The sequence below is a fragment of the Podarcis muralis genome, chromosome 8, assembly GCF_964188315.1.
Source record: "Podarcis muralis chromosome 8, rPodMur119.hap1.1, whole genome shotgun sequence".
Lineage (NCBI taxonomy): Eukaryota > Metazoa > Chordata > Lepidosauria > Squamata > Lacertidae > Podarcis > Podarcis muralis.
The window spans coordinates 34,586,487-34,603,071 of record NC_135662.1 but is presented as its reverse complement, the minus strand read 5'-3'; the positions used below and the strand labels follow the sequence as shown (position 1 = coordinate 34,603,071).

At 42.3% G+C, this 16,585-nt stretch overlaps 1 protein-coding gene across 4 annotated transcripts; it reads left to right on the top strand.

The window, feature by feature from the left end:
• On the top strand, nt 1–16,090 carry VXN (vexin). Of its 4 annotated transcripts, none has more exons than XM_077932959.1 (6): nt 1–420; nt 3,647–3,702; nt 8,298–8,466; nt 9,710–9,771; nt 10,448–10,533; nt 13,448–16,090. In XM_077932959.1, exons 1-6 carry the CDS (start codon nt 357–359, stop codon nt 13,641–13,643), a joined length of 633 nt encoding a protein of 210 aa, XP_077789085.1. In that variant the 5' UTR covers nt 1–356; the 3' UTR covers nt 13,644–16,090. The 4 variants fall into 4 exon arrangements, with proteins under 4 accessions (XP_077789085.1, XP_077789084.1, XP_028592649.2 ...); XM_077932958.1 differs by having other exon boundaries at nt 11–420; nt 10,445–10,533; XM_028736816.2 differs by having other exon boundaries at nt 16–420; nt 13,454–16,090.
• The last annotated feature ends 495 nt before the right edge of the window (nt 16,091–16,585 follow it).

Sequence of the window (16,585 nt, the reverse complement as noted above, 5' to 3'; positions counted from 1 at the left end):
TCGTCTATACACAAAATGCAAGCATTCCTTCAGGTCGCCACTTACTACTGGCAGAAGGTGCCTGTAACTTGTTTGGTAACAGAGAGAGGCTATGCAAATAAAATATTACTTGCATGGCTGTGGTTTTAAGGAACAGCAAAATCAAACCCTGGCGTGAGCAGAATTCATACAAAGGCAGACTGGAGTTGAAAATGTTGCAATGAAGAATGTAGAATGAGATGAGATCACAGCATCAGTCTCTCCTTTGTGGACGTGGACAATGATCACAGAGCCAGATGGGATTAGTGAAACCTATTTACCAGAAGTTCAGAGCAGTTGCATGAAGCCGATAGGCAGCCAGGAGGGAGAGGTGAAAAATGCACCAGATTTACAGTTGCAGTGATGAAAATTTAGAAGTCTTCACTGTTATTTCTTCCAAATGTGAGTACCACGCAACCAGAGCTATTGCCAGGGGTTCAGTGTTTATTGAAATGGGATGTTAGGGGGAAACCTTCAAAATGGTAAATTCAGATGTGTGCTCACTGTATTGTACTTGCTGTGTAGTGATCTCTGATTCCCCAACTCCTCCCCCCCTCCGTTCGCCCTTTCCTTGGAGAAAATGAAAGCAGAAGTCTAGATAGGCTAGGCAGTGGAAGTATTTCTACAGAAACAAACTGTGCAATCGGTGTGCTTAATTCCATGTGGCTTTGTTCCTAGGCATCCAATATTACCATTAAGATGAGAAATCATAAAGTTAGGAGTATTGAAAAATGAAGCCCTGAATAGTTAATATGTAGAAAATGACTTTATATGGCTACGACCTACTGGGTCAAAGGAGATAGCATTTTCAAATTTGTGTTCTGGGACTGATTGTACATTTAACCTTAGCATTTACTTGTCACGAAGAGCAAAAGTCAGACAAAGATCAATATGCATTCAGGAGAACAATAGTTTTTCAACACCATGTGTCCGAAGGGAGATCGATTTCTCATGGGAAACTCTGTACGGAAAAGTGTAGTCTTAATATTTACTTGCAAGCCCCAGTTGCTCTTTTCAGATTTATTATGATGATGTTTTTATTAAAATGCAAATGAAATTATGATTGGGAGCCCAAGCTTATTATCCTTGGAGTTCTTTCATACATGCGCACACGCACACACAAATATCTTTATAAAAATGGATTTTGATTGTGTGGTGTGTGCTTTTCAAATTACCCCCAAATTTGCTTCCAGTTCCACTATCCCCTTTACTGCTAATGGGGTGCAATGTTGATTGTACAACCAAAGCCCTATCTCACAGCTTCACCAAACCACTACACCCATACCAGGAGAGCTTGGTTTGTTAGTGGAAAACGCATCATGGGGCAGAGGGTCTTTATTTTACCCCATTCATTCCAGAGAACCTAATCCACCCTATTTTCTAGGCCTGAGTCAGAAAACTGGATGTAATGATTTTCTGGCAGGGTTCCCACTATTTTAACATTACTTTAGCAGGAAGAAATTCAACAGGCAAAGCTCTTCTTGGCCTGAAGATGCAGGAAAAGCTAATCTCAGTTGCAAATCTGTCTGTTGCACAATTGCTTAAAGGCAACAGTCTAGACAAGGCAGGGGGATGAGGGGCAACCCGAGCTTTGACTGAAATAGGAAGGATTTCAAAGTAGTTGTGCTTTTTTAATGGCCAAGTCTAGTTCTTATTTAAGGGAATCATTTGTAAGGAGGTCAGGGCAGAAGGTGTATTTGGGAGAGGATATCCTACAAATCTGATTTTGCAAGGTCGGGGGGGGGGCAGTCCCAGAAACGTTTTCTGCACAAGGCATCAGACTGATAGGATGATCTCATGAAAGTGAAGGCCCCTGTAGCTGATATGCAAAAGAAAGAAATCTGGCTAGGAAATTTGGCAAGTGAGGTTTTCTGAACCACGCAGCACTATAGCAAGGCAACCCCGTTCCACTTGTACCTGTCTTAAGGTGTACCTGTTTGTATCATATCCCTCTTCACATACTTAGAAGCACTTACTGACACAAGATGTGTCGGTACCCTTCAGTACATAATTTGATGGACCATTTGTCTGATTCAGTATCAAGCAGCACCTTATGCCTTTATTTCATGGCAGGCCAAAGTGAATTGTCAGCTTGGCTCCCATCTTCATGAACAACTGTTTCTTAAGCAGCCTATTCAAGAAGTATTACCTCTGTTAGAACTTTTCCTTACTTTGTCTTTGGTAAGGCAATTTGCTGCTTTCCTCGCCTGCAGATGTACAGCATTTTGGCTGGGGAGATTACAATGGGCAAGCTAAAAATATGCCAGATGGATATTTATAAAGCACTCATTGCTACTTAATCTGGAGCATCATTAATGTAATTAAAAACTGCATTCAAAAAAGAATGAATATGCAAATATGTTTTCATTGTCCTCTGCTTTCAATAAGATGCAAGGAAAACTATATAAAGACTGCATATATGCTTAAAATCTTTCTAACACCTCTGTTTCGTTTAAACTCCTGTGACTGATGCATGTGAACCATCACTTGCTCCGTGTAATATTAGCTGTTTCTTCCATGGCTTTGTGACTGTACGGAGTTATTTTATTGAATGACTAGCTGATTAAATTAAGAACCACCTTAATGATTGGGAATGGGTACTGTTCTGATTTAAGCCACATCCTCAGAAAACAAGAGATGGGGGCTCTCTTTTTGTGTGTGAGTATTTTCATCCCAGTTAACAGGTTGCAACAGATCAGAACAACACAGAAAGAAAATGCAAAGCAAATAAGACTAAATCAGGAGCACAACAACATTCTACAGAATAAGCAGAACAATTATATTCCACGATTAAAAGTTTAACAGACAAAACAGCTTTTACTTGGTGCCAGAGTAATGGGAACCCACATATAGATTGCTCTCAAGAAAGGCTTACCTGGTTGCCAGTGTTGTGCTTTTTTAAAAAAAAAAAAGCCCCCCCCAAAAAAGTTCTGAATTTGAATTGGTTTTATCTCCTGTTTTATTTCTATGTACATATTATACACAGACATACACACACACACACACACACACACACACACACACACACACACATAAATGTGTTTGTGTGTGTGCTATTTCAACTGAATGTTGTCAACCACTCTGAATTATTTTTTTAATTTGAAAAAACTGAGTTCCAAGCAGATATCTCAAATGCTGGAGGAGGGCAACCCTAACACTCCTGACCCCACAACTTCTCTCAGCAAGGTCACTTTAATCTATCTTTGATGTCACTCAGGGCCAGCTCCACTGCATAGTGTCCCTGTGAAATGGCCCTGTAGTGGAATTGTTTTAGTGGGCTTCTCCTTCTTTGAGTGAGCCCTGGTGTGCTTATCCGATAACAGCAGCAGATGTTGGTAGAAGCAGCACTTCAATTAGTGCCAGACAGCTGTGAGCCACCATTTTAACTTCCCACAATGCCCCACATATGGTGTTGCTGCAGAGCACTGTGGAAAATAAAAATGGCAACTCCCAGACCCAATTACCTGGTACTGATCAGAGTTGGGGGGGGGGGAGGAATATCCACTGAAGGCAGTGCAGAGAAGGTTCTACCAGGTGGGTCTGAGCTGCTCTCTTGTGATGCTACATTTTGACAAGGAAAGTTAAACAATCTCTTCAGTTCATGCTGATGTTTCCATTGTTTTTGTAGCATGTAGCCCAGTCAGAAGAAAAGCCAAAAGTACTCAATGCATCCTGCCGAAAAAGGTAAGGAAAATGTTGCTTATTAAAGAGGGTATTTCTTCTCCACTGAAGCACAACATAGATCTCTCAAGATCATGGTGTGGAACCAACATATGCACTGGTACAAAAAAAAAACACACACACACACACACCAAAAAACACAAAACCTCACATGGTTCATAAATTGCATGTAGGTTTTAAGGAAATTTCAAATGCAGCCTTTTCTACAACAACAAACCCACTATTGAGAATTACTGGGCAGAAGAGAGTGGACTTAATCCTTCTATCTGCAAATGATTTGCACCAGGCCATTTTAAACAAGTTTCATCCATCTGGGCTTAATTCTGGTTACAGAGCCCAGCTGCATAATAAACAGTCTAGAAGGGCATGTGCAGAGAAAAATCAGCTGGCCAAGAGAGGTTACATATCCCTACATCTCAGCTTCTGACCTGCTCTTATGTTTATATCACCTTGGCAAACGTAAGATCTGGTGGAACAGGCATCTGGCACAATAACACAACCACAAGCACATATCAACCTCAAGCACATCTGAAAATTGCACTCTGATCTGGAAGCCTCACAGCCACCTGTATCTCCTGGATGTAGTTGGAAGCAAGCTGTGTTGATTCACAAGTGGGAAAGAAAGGCACTCGTTTATGAGTTCCTTCCAGGGCTGAGTTTGGGCATCCAAATAAACTCCTGGAGCAAAAGTAAGTGAACCCTGGCTCAAATTAATTGTGCTCCTCTGCCAATAATATAAACCACCTGGGAACTGATATCTAATCGCAGTACAAACATATAATAAATGAATTGAACAAAGTAAAAATGTGCAATCATACCAATGAATGGCAAATATATATACAACATGAAGGGAGATTTTGAGGCCCAACTCCCCCCCCTTACAATGCAAAATATGGAAAATTAATTCCTAAAAAAAACTTGCCCCTTTACCTGCTCTTAGCAGCCTGAGATGATAGGACTTATTTCACCCTGGTAATCTTCATAGGTGCCCTTGTTTAATCCCAGACAAGGCAAAAATAGCAAGCACCCTTGGAAGCCTGCCAGAGTCTTTAATAGCAATAGCACGTTGAGTGTGCCAGGGCAGGGTTAAGTGCTGCCCAGTCATATGACCACCCCTGTGAATTAACCTCAGATGCCTCAACATTAACCGTTTCCTGATAGCAATGATTTTAAAGACTCTCCATGTGTCTGGGGGAATCCTACACAACCACTTTCCAGCAAAACATGAGCATACCAGTTTCTTGTTAATTCTTTGCATTGTATGCCTATCTCAGATCTGCAGGGTCCATTTGTTTTGAAGATGCATAGGACTGAGCTATTTTAAATGAGGGCCTCCCCTGCTCCCCTTTCTTATATCCCTTTAAAATCAGTGAGGAGAAACTTATGATGAGAGTGAGTCCTGCTGCCAAACTGCACACCATCACAGTATGTATTAACAGCCTATCTTCTAAACTCAGAACAGTCCTCACCAACCTGGTGCCTCCCTCCAGACTTTTTGGGTCACAACTCCCATCAGCCCCAGCCAGCATTGGCTGGTGAATTCACCAGGATTGGTGAAACTGGGCTGGTGGGAGTCTCCATCAAAACAACTAGAGGGCCCCAGGTTGGTAACGGTTGGGCTAGAACGTCCATACTATCAGAGGCAGGTTTAAGGGAACACAACGAGTTTGGTTGCACTGGGCGTGGGATTTTGGGAGTGCCACAGCCATGAGGTAGAATCAGAGGCGCTGACTTGGGCCCCAGGTTATGGGTGCCCAATGGCGCCTGTGATAGAATGTGACATCGTGACATCATGAGGTCATGACTTTACATTGCGGTGGTGGCTCTCCCAAAGCCTCGCAGGGTCTCAGAGATAACGTCCGAGACCCTGTTTTGTCCCTTTAAGTAATCCAGGATGTTTTAAGGCAGAGTTGATATTCCTGGTATTTCCCCCTTTACTCCCCCTTAAACTAACAACCACACACAAAATGGATTTGTAAAAGGTAAAAAATAACATATACAGTGGTACCTTGGGTTAAGTACTTAATTCGTTCCGGAGGTCTGTTCTTAACCTGAAACTGTTCTTAACCTGAAGCACCACTTTAGCTAATGGGGCCTCCTGCTGCCGCCGTACCGCCGGAGCATGATTTCTGTTCTCATCCTGATGCAATGTTCTTAACCCGAGGTACTATTTCTAGGTTAGCAGAGTCTGTAACCTGAAGCATCTGTAACCCGAAGTACCACTGTACTCACTCAGAATACGTATATGAGTAATGAATGCAGCAGCTTTGTTCAGACAGACTTAAAATGGTAATTCAGTTACAAATACATATTTAAGTCTAGCTCAAAATGAAGTCTGAGTTTGGAGCTCAGACTTTGTAGGTGTCACATTGCTGGCAGAGCAGAAAGAGATGGAAAGAGGGTGTGCCCAGGCAGGTAGGAGGATATATAGCTACGCCCTCCCCTTGTCGGGGCACAGTGGGAGTGTCTCTCACAGAGTTCTCTAGCAAGTTTATAGGAAAACTCTGTGAGCCCAGCTAGCAAAACATGAATAGTTGGTTTGACTGCATTTTAATTATCTTACAGAGGGGGGCACTGAATTTTGGCATTGCACAGCCACTGCTGAAAATTTGAGACTCCAAGTTCCGCCATTGATGCTAATGAATAATGAGCAACAATCCAACCACAGTTAGGCACTTTTAAATGTTGTAGGAGAGTTGAGGAGGTGCTTAGTCCTTTCTCCCATTGACACTGATGGAACATTCTATGAGTGATTTTCAAAATAAGTGCTTAGCATTGAATTGACTCAGTCTTCTAGATTGTTAAGTTATTGTAGTTTTCTATAATGGAGACATTAATTCTTTAAATAAGCAAAATAATAACAGTGAGGCAAGTGAAAGACTTGCATAGTACAAATTAATTTAGTTTTGGCTTCTGGAGCTGAATTGGTTTTAGTTCCAAAAACTTTTTTGCAATGCATTTGTGATGCACAGCTTTCCTATTTTCCTTCTCCTTCCTGTTGGTTTTATCAGAATTTTTTCTATTGTTTGTAAAAGCCAGCTCTCCCTCATTGTTTGTAAATTGTAGTTGTTGGCTTATTGAAGAATAACATGAAAATAGCCACTGAAGGTGTTTTGCAAGGCTTTCTGCTGCAGGACTCCACACAGTGCAAGAAGAAAAGCTTGCCTGGCAAATGGAACAAGTAGCTGCTGCTGAAACAAATAATATCTTTTAAAAATCATAAATCAAATATTTAGGGAGCTGCTTTCTAATGCTTCTTAGTTTGGATGAGACTGCCATTCATCTGAATAATGGCCAAACTCACATTAGCTTTTCTGATACAATTAGAAAAGAAAAGTGACTTCAAGATAATCCCAGAGATTTACCTTGCGTGTTCATAATGACCTAGAGAAGCTTGAAATCCTGTTTAGATCTAAACTGTGCTACCACAGACTTGGCTTCCTGACCTACATAAGTTATCCCAACTTATTACTGCATGGCATTAGGCCCACATATACCCAAGTGATTTGGACATATTCTCTTTTCTAAAAAAGAAAATAAAATAGTATTGGTAGTAAATGAAACAAACACATATGGAAGAATAATGCAGCAGTAGTTTCTGTCTGTGTTAATGGCAAGATACTCTTGCTTCTCCGTTTGTGTGTGTTGATATCTCAAGACATAGAAATAAAGGTAGATGTTGTATAACTTTCTCTTGAATTCTACTGCCAATATGCTAATAGCGTCTCATTGTTATAAAAGAGGAACTATCCCTGCATTACAGGAGGAACATAGTTGTCACCCCTCTGTGGTAGTTTCCTACTTCAGTAACATCAGAACCCATAATACCGGTAGTTGGGTCACTTAGGATGGATCAAATGACATGGTCATTTTCCATAGCAGCATTGTCTGCCTTCAAGTAGACAGAACAATACAGGCATGGGACGTAGCCAAACAATGACAACAACTTATTTCTTGTACCCCGCCCATCTGACTGGGTTGCCCCAGTCACTGGGCAGCTCCTGTCTCTTCCACGGGATCTGTTGGGTCTGCCATGACCCCAGCAGTGACCAGGACAAGTTAGAGGCTACAGAGTCAACATTTGACCTGATGATGGTGATCAGGAGACCACTGAATCCAAAGCAGGCAGGCAGAAGCCTATAAACCGGATCCCACAGTATCAGGACCCATAAAACCAGGCCCAAGACTCTTATGGGTGCCTTATGCTGGACCCAAGTAGTTTCCAAATTATATCGTCAGTCCAATGGTGCAGGAAGCACACAAGACAATATTCTATTTTTCCTGGTTGGGAGAGAAGGAGAGATTTCTCTGTCCAACCCTTTTATTGCATTCTTGCTAACTTTAAACCTTTTAGATAACCGTAGAAAGATAGAGGAGTAACATAATAGGGTATTACCTTTTCTGGCTATCAGCTTAGTTACAGTTTTCATAATGATAATATAGCAGAACTTTTAATTATTTTTTTATGGGCAAAGAGGACAACAATGCTTATTCTACACTGTAATTACCATTATGCATAGACTCAGGCATTGAATCTATGCATAGACTCAGGTTATACACGGCACATGTAATTAGTCGGATTCACCTCTTCCCTGTAGGTGGTAGCAGTGTCTGACTATCATCTTCAGGGGACAGAGGAGCTGCTGTCACACCAAGGTGATCTCATTCAAGTCTTCTGCAAAGATGAAGAAGGGCAGGGATTCAGTCATGTGCAGAACAGGCAGCAAGGATTCTTCCCTAGTCCCTCCAAATGTTCGGCAAGACACAGTAAGTCTCAGCAATATATTTAGTACTCAGGCTTACTAACTGTCCAGAGGTATGGCCTTGCAATAAAAATAATGAGCCCTTTGGTACAATGAGTTTTGTTTTTGTTTTTGTTTTGTTTTGTTTTTTTGCAGCATGAGTCAAACACAAAACATCTTTGATACAGCATTCAACTTTTCCATTTGAAAAAGTCAATATTAAATAATATTCTATTGGGAGCCACCCAGAGTGGCTGGGGAATCCTAGCTAGATGGGTGGGCTATAAATTTATTATTATTATTATTATTATTATTATTATTATTATTATTATTATGCTGGTAACAATGCTGCAGGATGTATATTAGCCTACAGAAAAAGGATCTGTGTGGATAATCCGGCTATCCATTTTAATCAGAATGGATGACAGTTCCACCGTGAAAGTATTAAGGAAGAATTTCAGAGAAATATATGATGCTCAAACATGCCTATAGAAGGCAGAATATCACAGGAAGGAATGCTTGTTCCTTATCTCCACAGAATAGGACATATTTTATTGCAAGTGTCCTTTCCAACTCCACAATTCTACGATCACACTTTCAAGTACTATTGCCAATGAGGTCACTTATATTTGAAATACTGATTTGGCAAGCGGAGGTCTCATAGCAAGGAGGAGTGTGTGAAAAAGCTACATTTCCCTGTTATTAAATTTCCGCCTCCACTGAGCGCTGCAGTTAGGTAATTTTAGTTTCTGGTCTTTCTGGAGCCCCCATTTTTAGATTGTTGTATGTGTTGCTTCATAATGTGGTTGGGGTCCTCCTGTTCATTCTGCTAAGTGGGTCTCTGGACTTGTGCTTTAATGTCCTTTTCTGATGGCATCACTGCCATAACCAGTCTGTCTCATTTCTGAGGACAGTGGTCCCAGGAGTTGGCTGCAGACAGCCTTTTATAGGGTCCCGCAGCCCTCCCACCTGGCCTGGCTGGATTGGCCAGGATTCAGGCTATGGCCAGGCTAAGGCGGGAGAGCCCACCAATCTCCAGCAGCTGGACTGGGATTCCTCACGATCAGCCACCTCATCCTAGTGTTCCTTCCAAGGGGGAGGAGCCCAGCATGATGGTTACTTGTGACTAGGTAAGCAGCCATTTTCATTCCTTGGCAGCATGTATACACATATGGACGAATGACTCAGATGGCAGAGCACAGTCCACATTCCAGTTCTCTCTACAGTACATTTTACCCAAAGTTTCTCCTTTCTATTTTTCATTGCAGCTGGAATTTCTAAACAAAGGTCATTCTGCTATAGCAGTAGCCTGCCGGATGCAAAGACTTTGGTAAGTAACACATACGTAATATAAAACCAACTACCTCTGTGCAATATCATGTGACTCCTGATGATTGCTACAAGTCCTGTGAGTGTTTCAGTCAAAAATTCATGTAACATCCTTAATCTTCTTATAAAAGAGGTCTTTGCACTTACATTAATCACATCCTCCTTCCGATACAAAAAAGATCAAAAGCAAAGGTTGCAAACACACACAAAAACCCTGTAAAAACAAATCTAAAAAAATTATCAGACAACAACACAGGCATTAATTTTTTTTTACATGATGCATACAAATCCAGCAATTATATGAAAGGATAGCAATATTAAGATGATATTGGCATTGGTGTATCAGATATAATCTTTTCTCAGCCTCCCAACACCACACTCTCTAGTCTCACTATTTGTTGATTGATTTTTAAAGTTTATATCCTGCCCGCTTTATAAAATAATCCAAATTGGCTGACAGTATATCTATGAAAACTATTATTTTATGGGTGAACAAACAGTCCAAGCTTGAACTATTAGGGTCACCCACTGATGTCTGCCATGCATATATGATGTCAACATTCCCTCTTCTACCAAGTTCTTAGATGTGTGCTAGCTATTATTGTGTTCTGTTTTTATTGCATCTTGACATTTTTATTTTATTCCCACCCACCCCCCATTTCCCTATAATTTAGCAGCCTCAGGGATCCCCAGTCTCCCATCACAATGCAAGATGGATTGCGGCCACAGAACCAGCCATGAGGGATAGTGTATTTGCAGATGAGTAAGTTTCTTACCATTACCCTCTCCTCTAATTCCACAACTATTACTTGGGCTACCAAACTCAAAGGCTATAAGAACCAATGACACGCTACTCAGACTGAAGATCACTGACATCCCAAAATGCAACTTTTAAGAAGTGAAAGAGTATCTGTAAATAAGTAAAAGAGGAAAGAGTCCAAAGGCTGCTGGAAGAGCATACTTTGCATGCACAAGATCCCAGACTGAATCCACAACATCCCATACACGCTTACCTAGAAGGAAGTCCCATTGAATGCAATGGGATTTACTGCTGAGCAGGCACATATAGGATTGCACTGTTATTTTCTAGTTTCATTATAAGTTTTTTATTCTGGTCCAGGATTACTTAATCTGCTGTGCTGGTTTTTAATGCTCACATGCTATCATATGATCTTCTTCTGCTTTGATGTTTCATATGTCTTTAAATTTAAGTGATCATTGCCTTGCAAGGACAATGGGTCCTGAAAGGCAGGGTGGAAAAGCATTAAATAAACAGCAGGCGTCGAAAGATGTTGCCTGAAATATCAGGGGTTTTGGTACTACAAACTTTTTTTTAAAGGCAGTTTAATTGTCATTGCTTCTCCAAGGAACATTGGGAACTATAGTTTGGTGAAGGTGCAGAGAATTCCCTTAGAGCAGCCCAGCCTGGTGTCTTCTAGATATCTTGGACTATAGCTCCCATCGGCCCCATTTGGCATGGCCTTGCTGACTGGAGCTGATAGAAGCTGTTGTCCAAAACATCTGAACAAGAGATGATGCTTAGGAGGCTGCTCTCATGGATGCAGCTTGGTCCCTGCTCCTGGCAACCTAGCAGTTCGAAAGCACATCAAAGTGCAAGTAGATAAATAGGTACTGCTCCGGCGGGAAGGTAAACGGTGTTTCCGTGCACTGCTCTGGTTCACCAGAAGTGGTTTAGTCATGCTGGCCATATGACCCGGAAGCTGTACTCCAGCTCCCTCGGCCAATAAAGCGGGATGAGCGCCGCAACCCCAGAGTCGGTCATGACTGGACCTAATGGTCAGAGGTCCCTTTACCTTCATATATATATATATATATATATATATGCAGGTTTTGGTGTCCTCGGGTGTCTTCCCGTGTAAAAGTTGGGGTGTCTAGGCGACGTTTCGACGAGGTCTCACTCGTCATCTTCAGGCTGGTGCTTTCGGCTTCTTGTTACTGGACCAGAGCAGGATCTCAGTGTTTGAGTTCCTATAAATACTGTTGAGGAGGTGTGGCCTCTAATGTTCTGGGCAGAGAGGAAGTTCCCAGGCTAGTGTGCCTTTTCTTCTTTTGTTTCTTAATTACTTGAGGGATATCTTGAGTGATTTCTTGAGTTGTATCCTGAGTACCACTTAGGTGGGTCATTAGGTGTGGATTAGTTGCTAAAGCCTTTGTGTCTTGACCTCTTGAACTTTGTGAAGAGTTTTTCTGAGAAGATGGTTGTACTGCATTTTGTTGTGCTCTGGCTTGGCTTCGTGTATAGGGGCGAGCTGTGGTTTTGTGGTCTGTGCCAGCCAGATCTGTGTAGGGATTGCAGGGGGGTGCAGCATCCGGAGGTGCCACCATGGTTTGGCTACTGGATGGTATCTGTAATTCATCTGTGGAGAGGGTCTGGGTTTGGGTCTGGTGTGGTTGATTGGTGATGGCGTTCTGTGTGCCTCTGGCTCTGGTGTCAGTTTTTGTGGGGAGGGCTAATTTCCAGATGTCTGGCAAGCGGGATGTGTCGTCACGCTTGTTCATGTTGTGAGGGTGTTTCTCTATCTCGATGGCTTCCATGATTATTCTCTTGTGGTGATGTTCCATGTTAAAGAGCAATTTGGAATCTGCAAAATTAATTTCGTGTCCTGTTTCTTTCATGTGTTGGGAAAGAAACAGGACACGAAATTAATTTTGCAGATTCCAAATTGCTCTTTAACATGGAACATCACCACAAGAGAATAATCATGGAAGCCATCGAGATAGAGAAACACCCTCACAACATGAACAAGCGTGACGACACATCCCGCTTGCCAGACATCTGGAAATTAGCCCTCCCCACAAAAACTGACACCAGAGCCAGAGGCACACAGAACGCCATCACCAATCAACCACACCAGACCCAAACCCAGACCCTCTCCACAGATGAATTACAGATACCATCCAGTAGCCAAACCATGGTGGCACCTCCGGATGCTGCACCCCCCTGCAATCCCTACACAGATCTGGCTGGCACAGACCACAAAACCACAGCTCGCCCCTATACACGAAGCCAAGCCAGAGCACAACAAAATGCAGTACAACCATCTTCTCAGAAAAACTCTTCACAAAGTTCAAGAGGTCAAGACACAAAGGCTTTAGCAACTAATCCACACCTAATGACCCACCTAAGTGGTACTCAGGATACAACTCAAGAAATCACTCAAGATATCCCTCAAGTAATTAAGAAACAAAAGAAGAAAAGGCACACTAGCCTGGGAACTTCCTCTCTGCCCAGAACATTAGAGGCCACACCTCCTCAACAGTATTTATAGGAACTCAAACACTGAGATCCTGCTCTGGTCCAGTAACAAGAAGCCGAAAGCACCAGCCTGAAGATGACGAGTGAGACCTCGTCGAAACGTCGCCTAGACACCCCAACTTTTACACGGGAAGACACCCGAGGACACCAAAACCTGCATTCCTGTACCCGTGAAAATCTACGAAAGCAAATATATATATATATATATATATATATATATATATATATATATATACACACACATACACATATATATGATTTTTAACAAATAGTATTTTAACAATAGAAGACAAAAATGGTGAAAAAAAGTTTTAATAAATTGTTTGACAAAACGGTGAACACCAAATAATTATTCTGAAGGAACTTAATCTTGAAATGTTGAATCTGTTCCCATTTTCAGCTATAGGCACAGAAGGTCCTTGCAGAAAAATACTGAAGATGACATAAGCCCAACTCAAGGAACGGAGGAGGCCTCTTTACCTCTAACGGGCAGCATTTTGCATGGAACACCAAGCCTCCTGCGGAAAATATGGATGAAACATAAAAAGAAGTCGGAATATTTGGGGGCCACAAACAGTGCCTTTGAGGCAGACTGACAACCCTCAGCCTTGCTTGTGCAAGCAGAGGGTTCTTCAACAAAGTACAGAACGCTGTCACATTTACCTGATAACAGATGTAGTGTGGCACACACTTATCCCAAAAAACAAAACAAAACTTCTACAGAATCCATGGGGGACGGGGTGGGCGAGTTTAAAGACTGCATCCTATGCAAACAATTCAGCTCATATATTTTGCACATGCTTCTGATATGCTTCTTGTTAACAGATTCAACTGTGATCATTGCATCAACCCAGCATTTCTTATTCTGTCCTGGTTCATCTGGATTTGTTGGGAAAGGCCAAGAGAAATTACTGTATCCTCAACAGACCTCATGTCAACGACACTGTGCCATTTAAAGTACAGTCCTGCAATTTATCGTTCGACGATACTTCGGCAAATGATTTCTTTAAATCAGTGATATGCAGGCTTTCAGGTTCAGAATCAACTTGTTTGCTTAGGAACCTCTGAGCATGACAGAGGATTCGCAGAAGAATTCTACTGCAATAATTCAGTTCACCTAAATGAACTGTTCACCTACTTTTGCACCACATCAACAGAGAGTGCACCCTTGCACAGAGATGAGGGAATCTGTGGCGCTCCAGAGATTCCTGGACTCCAACCTCCATCAGTCCCAGGCAGCATGGCCAATGGTCAGGGATGATGGGGGTTGTAGTCCAGCCCACCATATCATATGCTCAACACTCAAGGTGGTGGTCAACCTGCCTTTCCTGTTATCTATTACTGATATTCTCATCAATGCCTGCTCCACTCTTTCTCACACACATGCAAACATTAAACTTCCAAAGAACTCTTGGGTTCTTTGGTTTGAAACTGTTGTTCTAAACTATGCCGTTACCAGAACTGGCCTTTGCTGCCTGAGGCAACGTACACGATGGTGTCCCTCCTCCCCATTCGACATACAGAAGCCATGGAGCTGGCAGTGTAATCTGACATTGACACTGATGCCAGAAAAGCATCTTCCGCCACACCTGAGGCTAGTAGGCTACCTTAGGGATGTCAAGATAAGCTATGTGGGGAAGGGTCATAGCTTTGCATGCAGAAGGTACTGGGTTCAATCATTGGCAAATCCAAGTAGGGCTGGGAATGTCCACTGTCTGAAACCCTGTAGAGCCACTGTTGGCCAAGGCAGACTGAGCTAGAAGGACCAGTGGTCTGATTCAGTAAAAGGCAGCTACCTAGGTGGCACACATTCTGCCTTCCAGCACCTTGCTGATGTTTGCTCACTGCTCTGCCTGACGTTTGCTTGCTGCCAACTCAAGCAAAAGCTGCAACACAGCAGTAGCAATGGGAGCATGCAGCATGAGAGCAGAGCGACACATGCACACATGTGGGAAATCTGCTGGAAGATGTGGGGTGGCCACCTCTATGCCTGTTTGGCTCAGTCAAGGACCTTTCCTAATCCTATTTGTGATACACTGGAAGAAGGCAACTAGGTAGGACAAACAGCCCAGGTTGAAAGATTTATCACAAGGTGGGTGGTACTGTGGGTTAAGCCACAGAGCCTAGGACTTGCCGATCAGAAGATTGGCGGTTCGAATCCCCGCGACGGGGTGAGCTCCCGTTGCTCGGTCCCTGCTCCAGCCACCCTAGCAGTTTGAAAGCATGTCAAAGTGCAAGTAGATAAATAGGTACCGCTCTGGCGGGAAGGTAAACAGAGTTTCTGTGCGCTGCTCTGGTTCACCAGAAGCGGCTACGTCATGCGGGCCACATGACCTGTACGCCAGCTCCCTTGGCCAATAAAGCGAGATGAGCACCGCAACCCCAGAGTCGTCCGCAACTGGACCTAATGGTCGGGGGTCCCTTTACCTTTACCACTTGCTCATGAAGATGAGAATGATCAGAATGACTGTACCCTGGCTTCTCTTCAGATCATATTAATCTTTCAACTTTTACTAAAGATCAGAATGACTGTCACTGTCCCCTAGCATTTGCCGCCTGAGGCACCTGCCTCATGGCAGGACCAGCCTGAACAGCTGATTTTTTTCTCAGATTAAAAAAAACCAAAACATTAAAGAAATGTACCACTCTGTGCAGCTATGTATCATCACATCCAAAACATTATGTTGCCAGAAATCATAATAACTAAATTCATTGAATAACAGTGCATCAGTGGCTAGTTAGCGGGAAAGTATTGCATGTGGAAAGGCCCCTACTTTAGCTTTTGGTTATATGTGAAATAATAGCTTTAAACAGTATTGAGATGGGGAACGCGCGTTATTATATATTCTGTCAACAATTGTTGTATTTTAAAACATGTTTTCTTCTAATTTATTTAATTTATAAGTCAGAGATATCTAATGTCAGATTTCAAAAAAACAAAGTTGTAGTTTAATTTTATATTCCCTAACACTAATGAAGCTTTTTCTTACATGTAGCAAGTACTTGTTTTATTGTTCCAAATAAATGATGTCCTCTTCAGGCACACAGTTCCATGGGGCCCGGGGCAGGGAAGAGAGAGCTGCTCTATATGAATTTACAAGGAGTAACTTTATGATGATATCACTTCTGCCATCCCGCTTTTCAGACAAATGCAAGAAGAGTAGAGAAAACTGCAGTCACTCAGTGCTTTACTTTATTACCTTTTTCTTTTTTAAAAACAAGCACAGTTCCTCAACATGTTTGACTAACAACGTTTCCGCAAGAGTATTTCAAAACTAAAAAAGAATTATATGACAAACTATGGTTAGGACAATTTGCCTTGGCTAAGGGCTGTTAGCACATTATGGCTGCAACCCTAAATACGCTTTCGTGGAAACAAGCACTACTGAATACAGTGGGACTGACTTCTGAGTCCATAATGCACGAGACTGCACTGCACAGGGTACTAACAGTGCAACCATATATATGTCTACATACAGCCTACTACTCCCCCCTCCCCAACTCATAACACTATGGATACCCTTCCCAGGAGTCTTTG

What these genes read in the sequence shown, in the direction of transcription:
- VXN (XM_077932958.1), top strand. Translation starts at nt 357, where the DNA reads ATGCACCAGATTTACAGTTGCAGTGATGAAAATTTAGAAGTCTTCACT. An exon ending in CACTGTTATTTCTTCCAAAT is followed by an intron (nt 421 to 3,646) that starts GTGAGTACCACG and finishes TTGTTTTTGTAG; the next exon opens with CATGTAGCCCAGTCAGAAGA. An exon ending in TGCCGGATGCAAAGACTTTG is followed by an intron (nt 9,772 to 10,444) that starts GTAAGTAACACA and finishes CCTATAATTTAG; the next exon opens with CAGCCTCAGGGATCCCCAGT.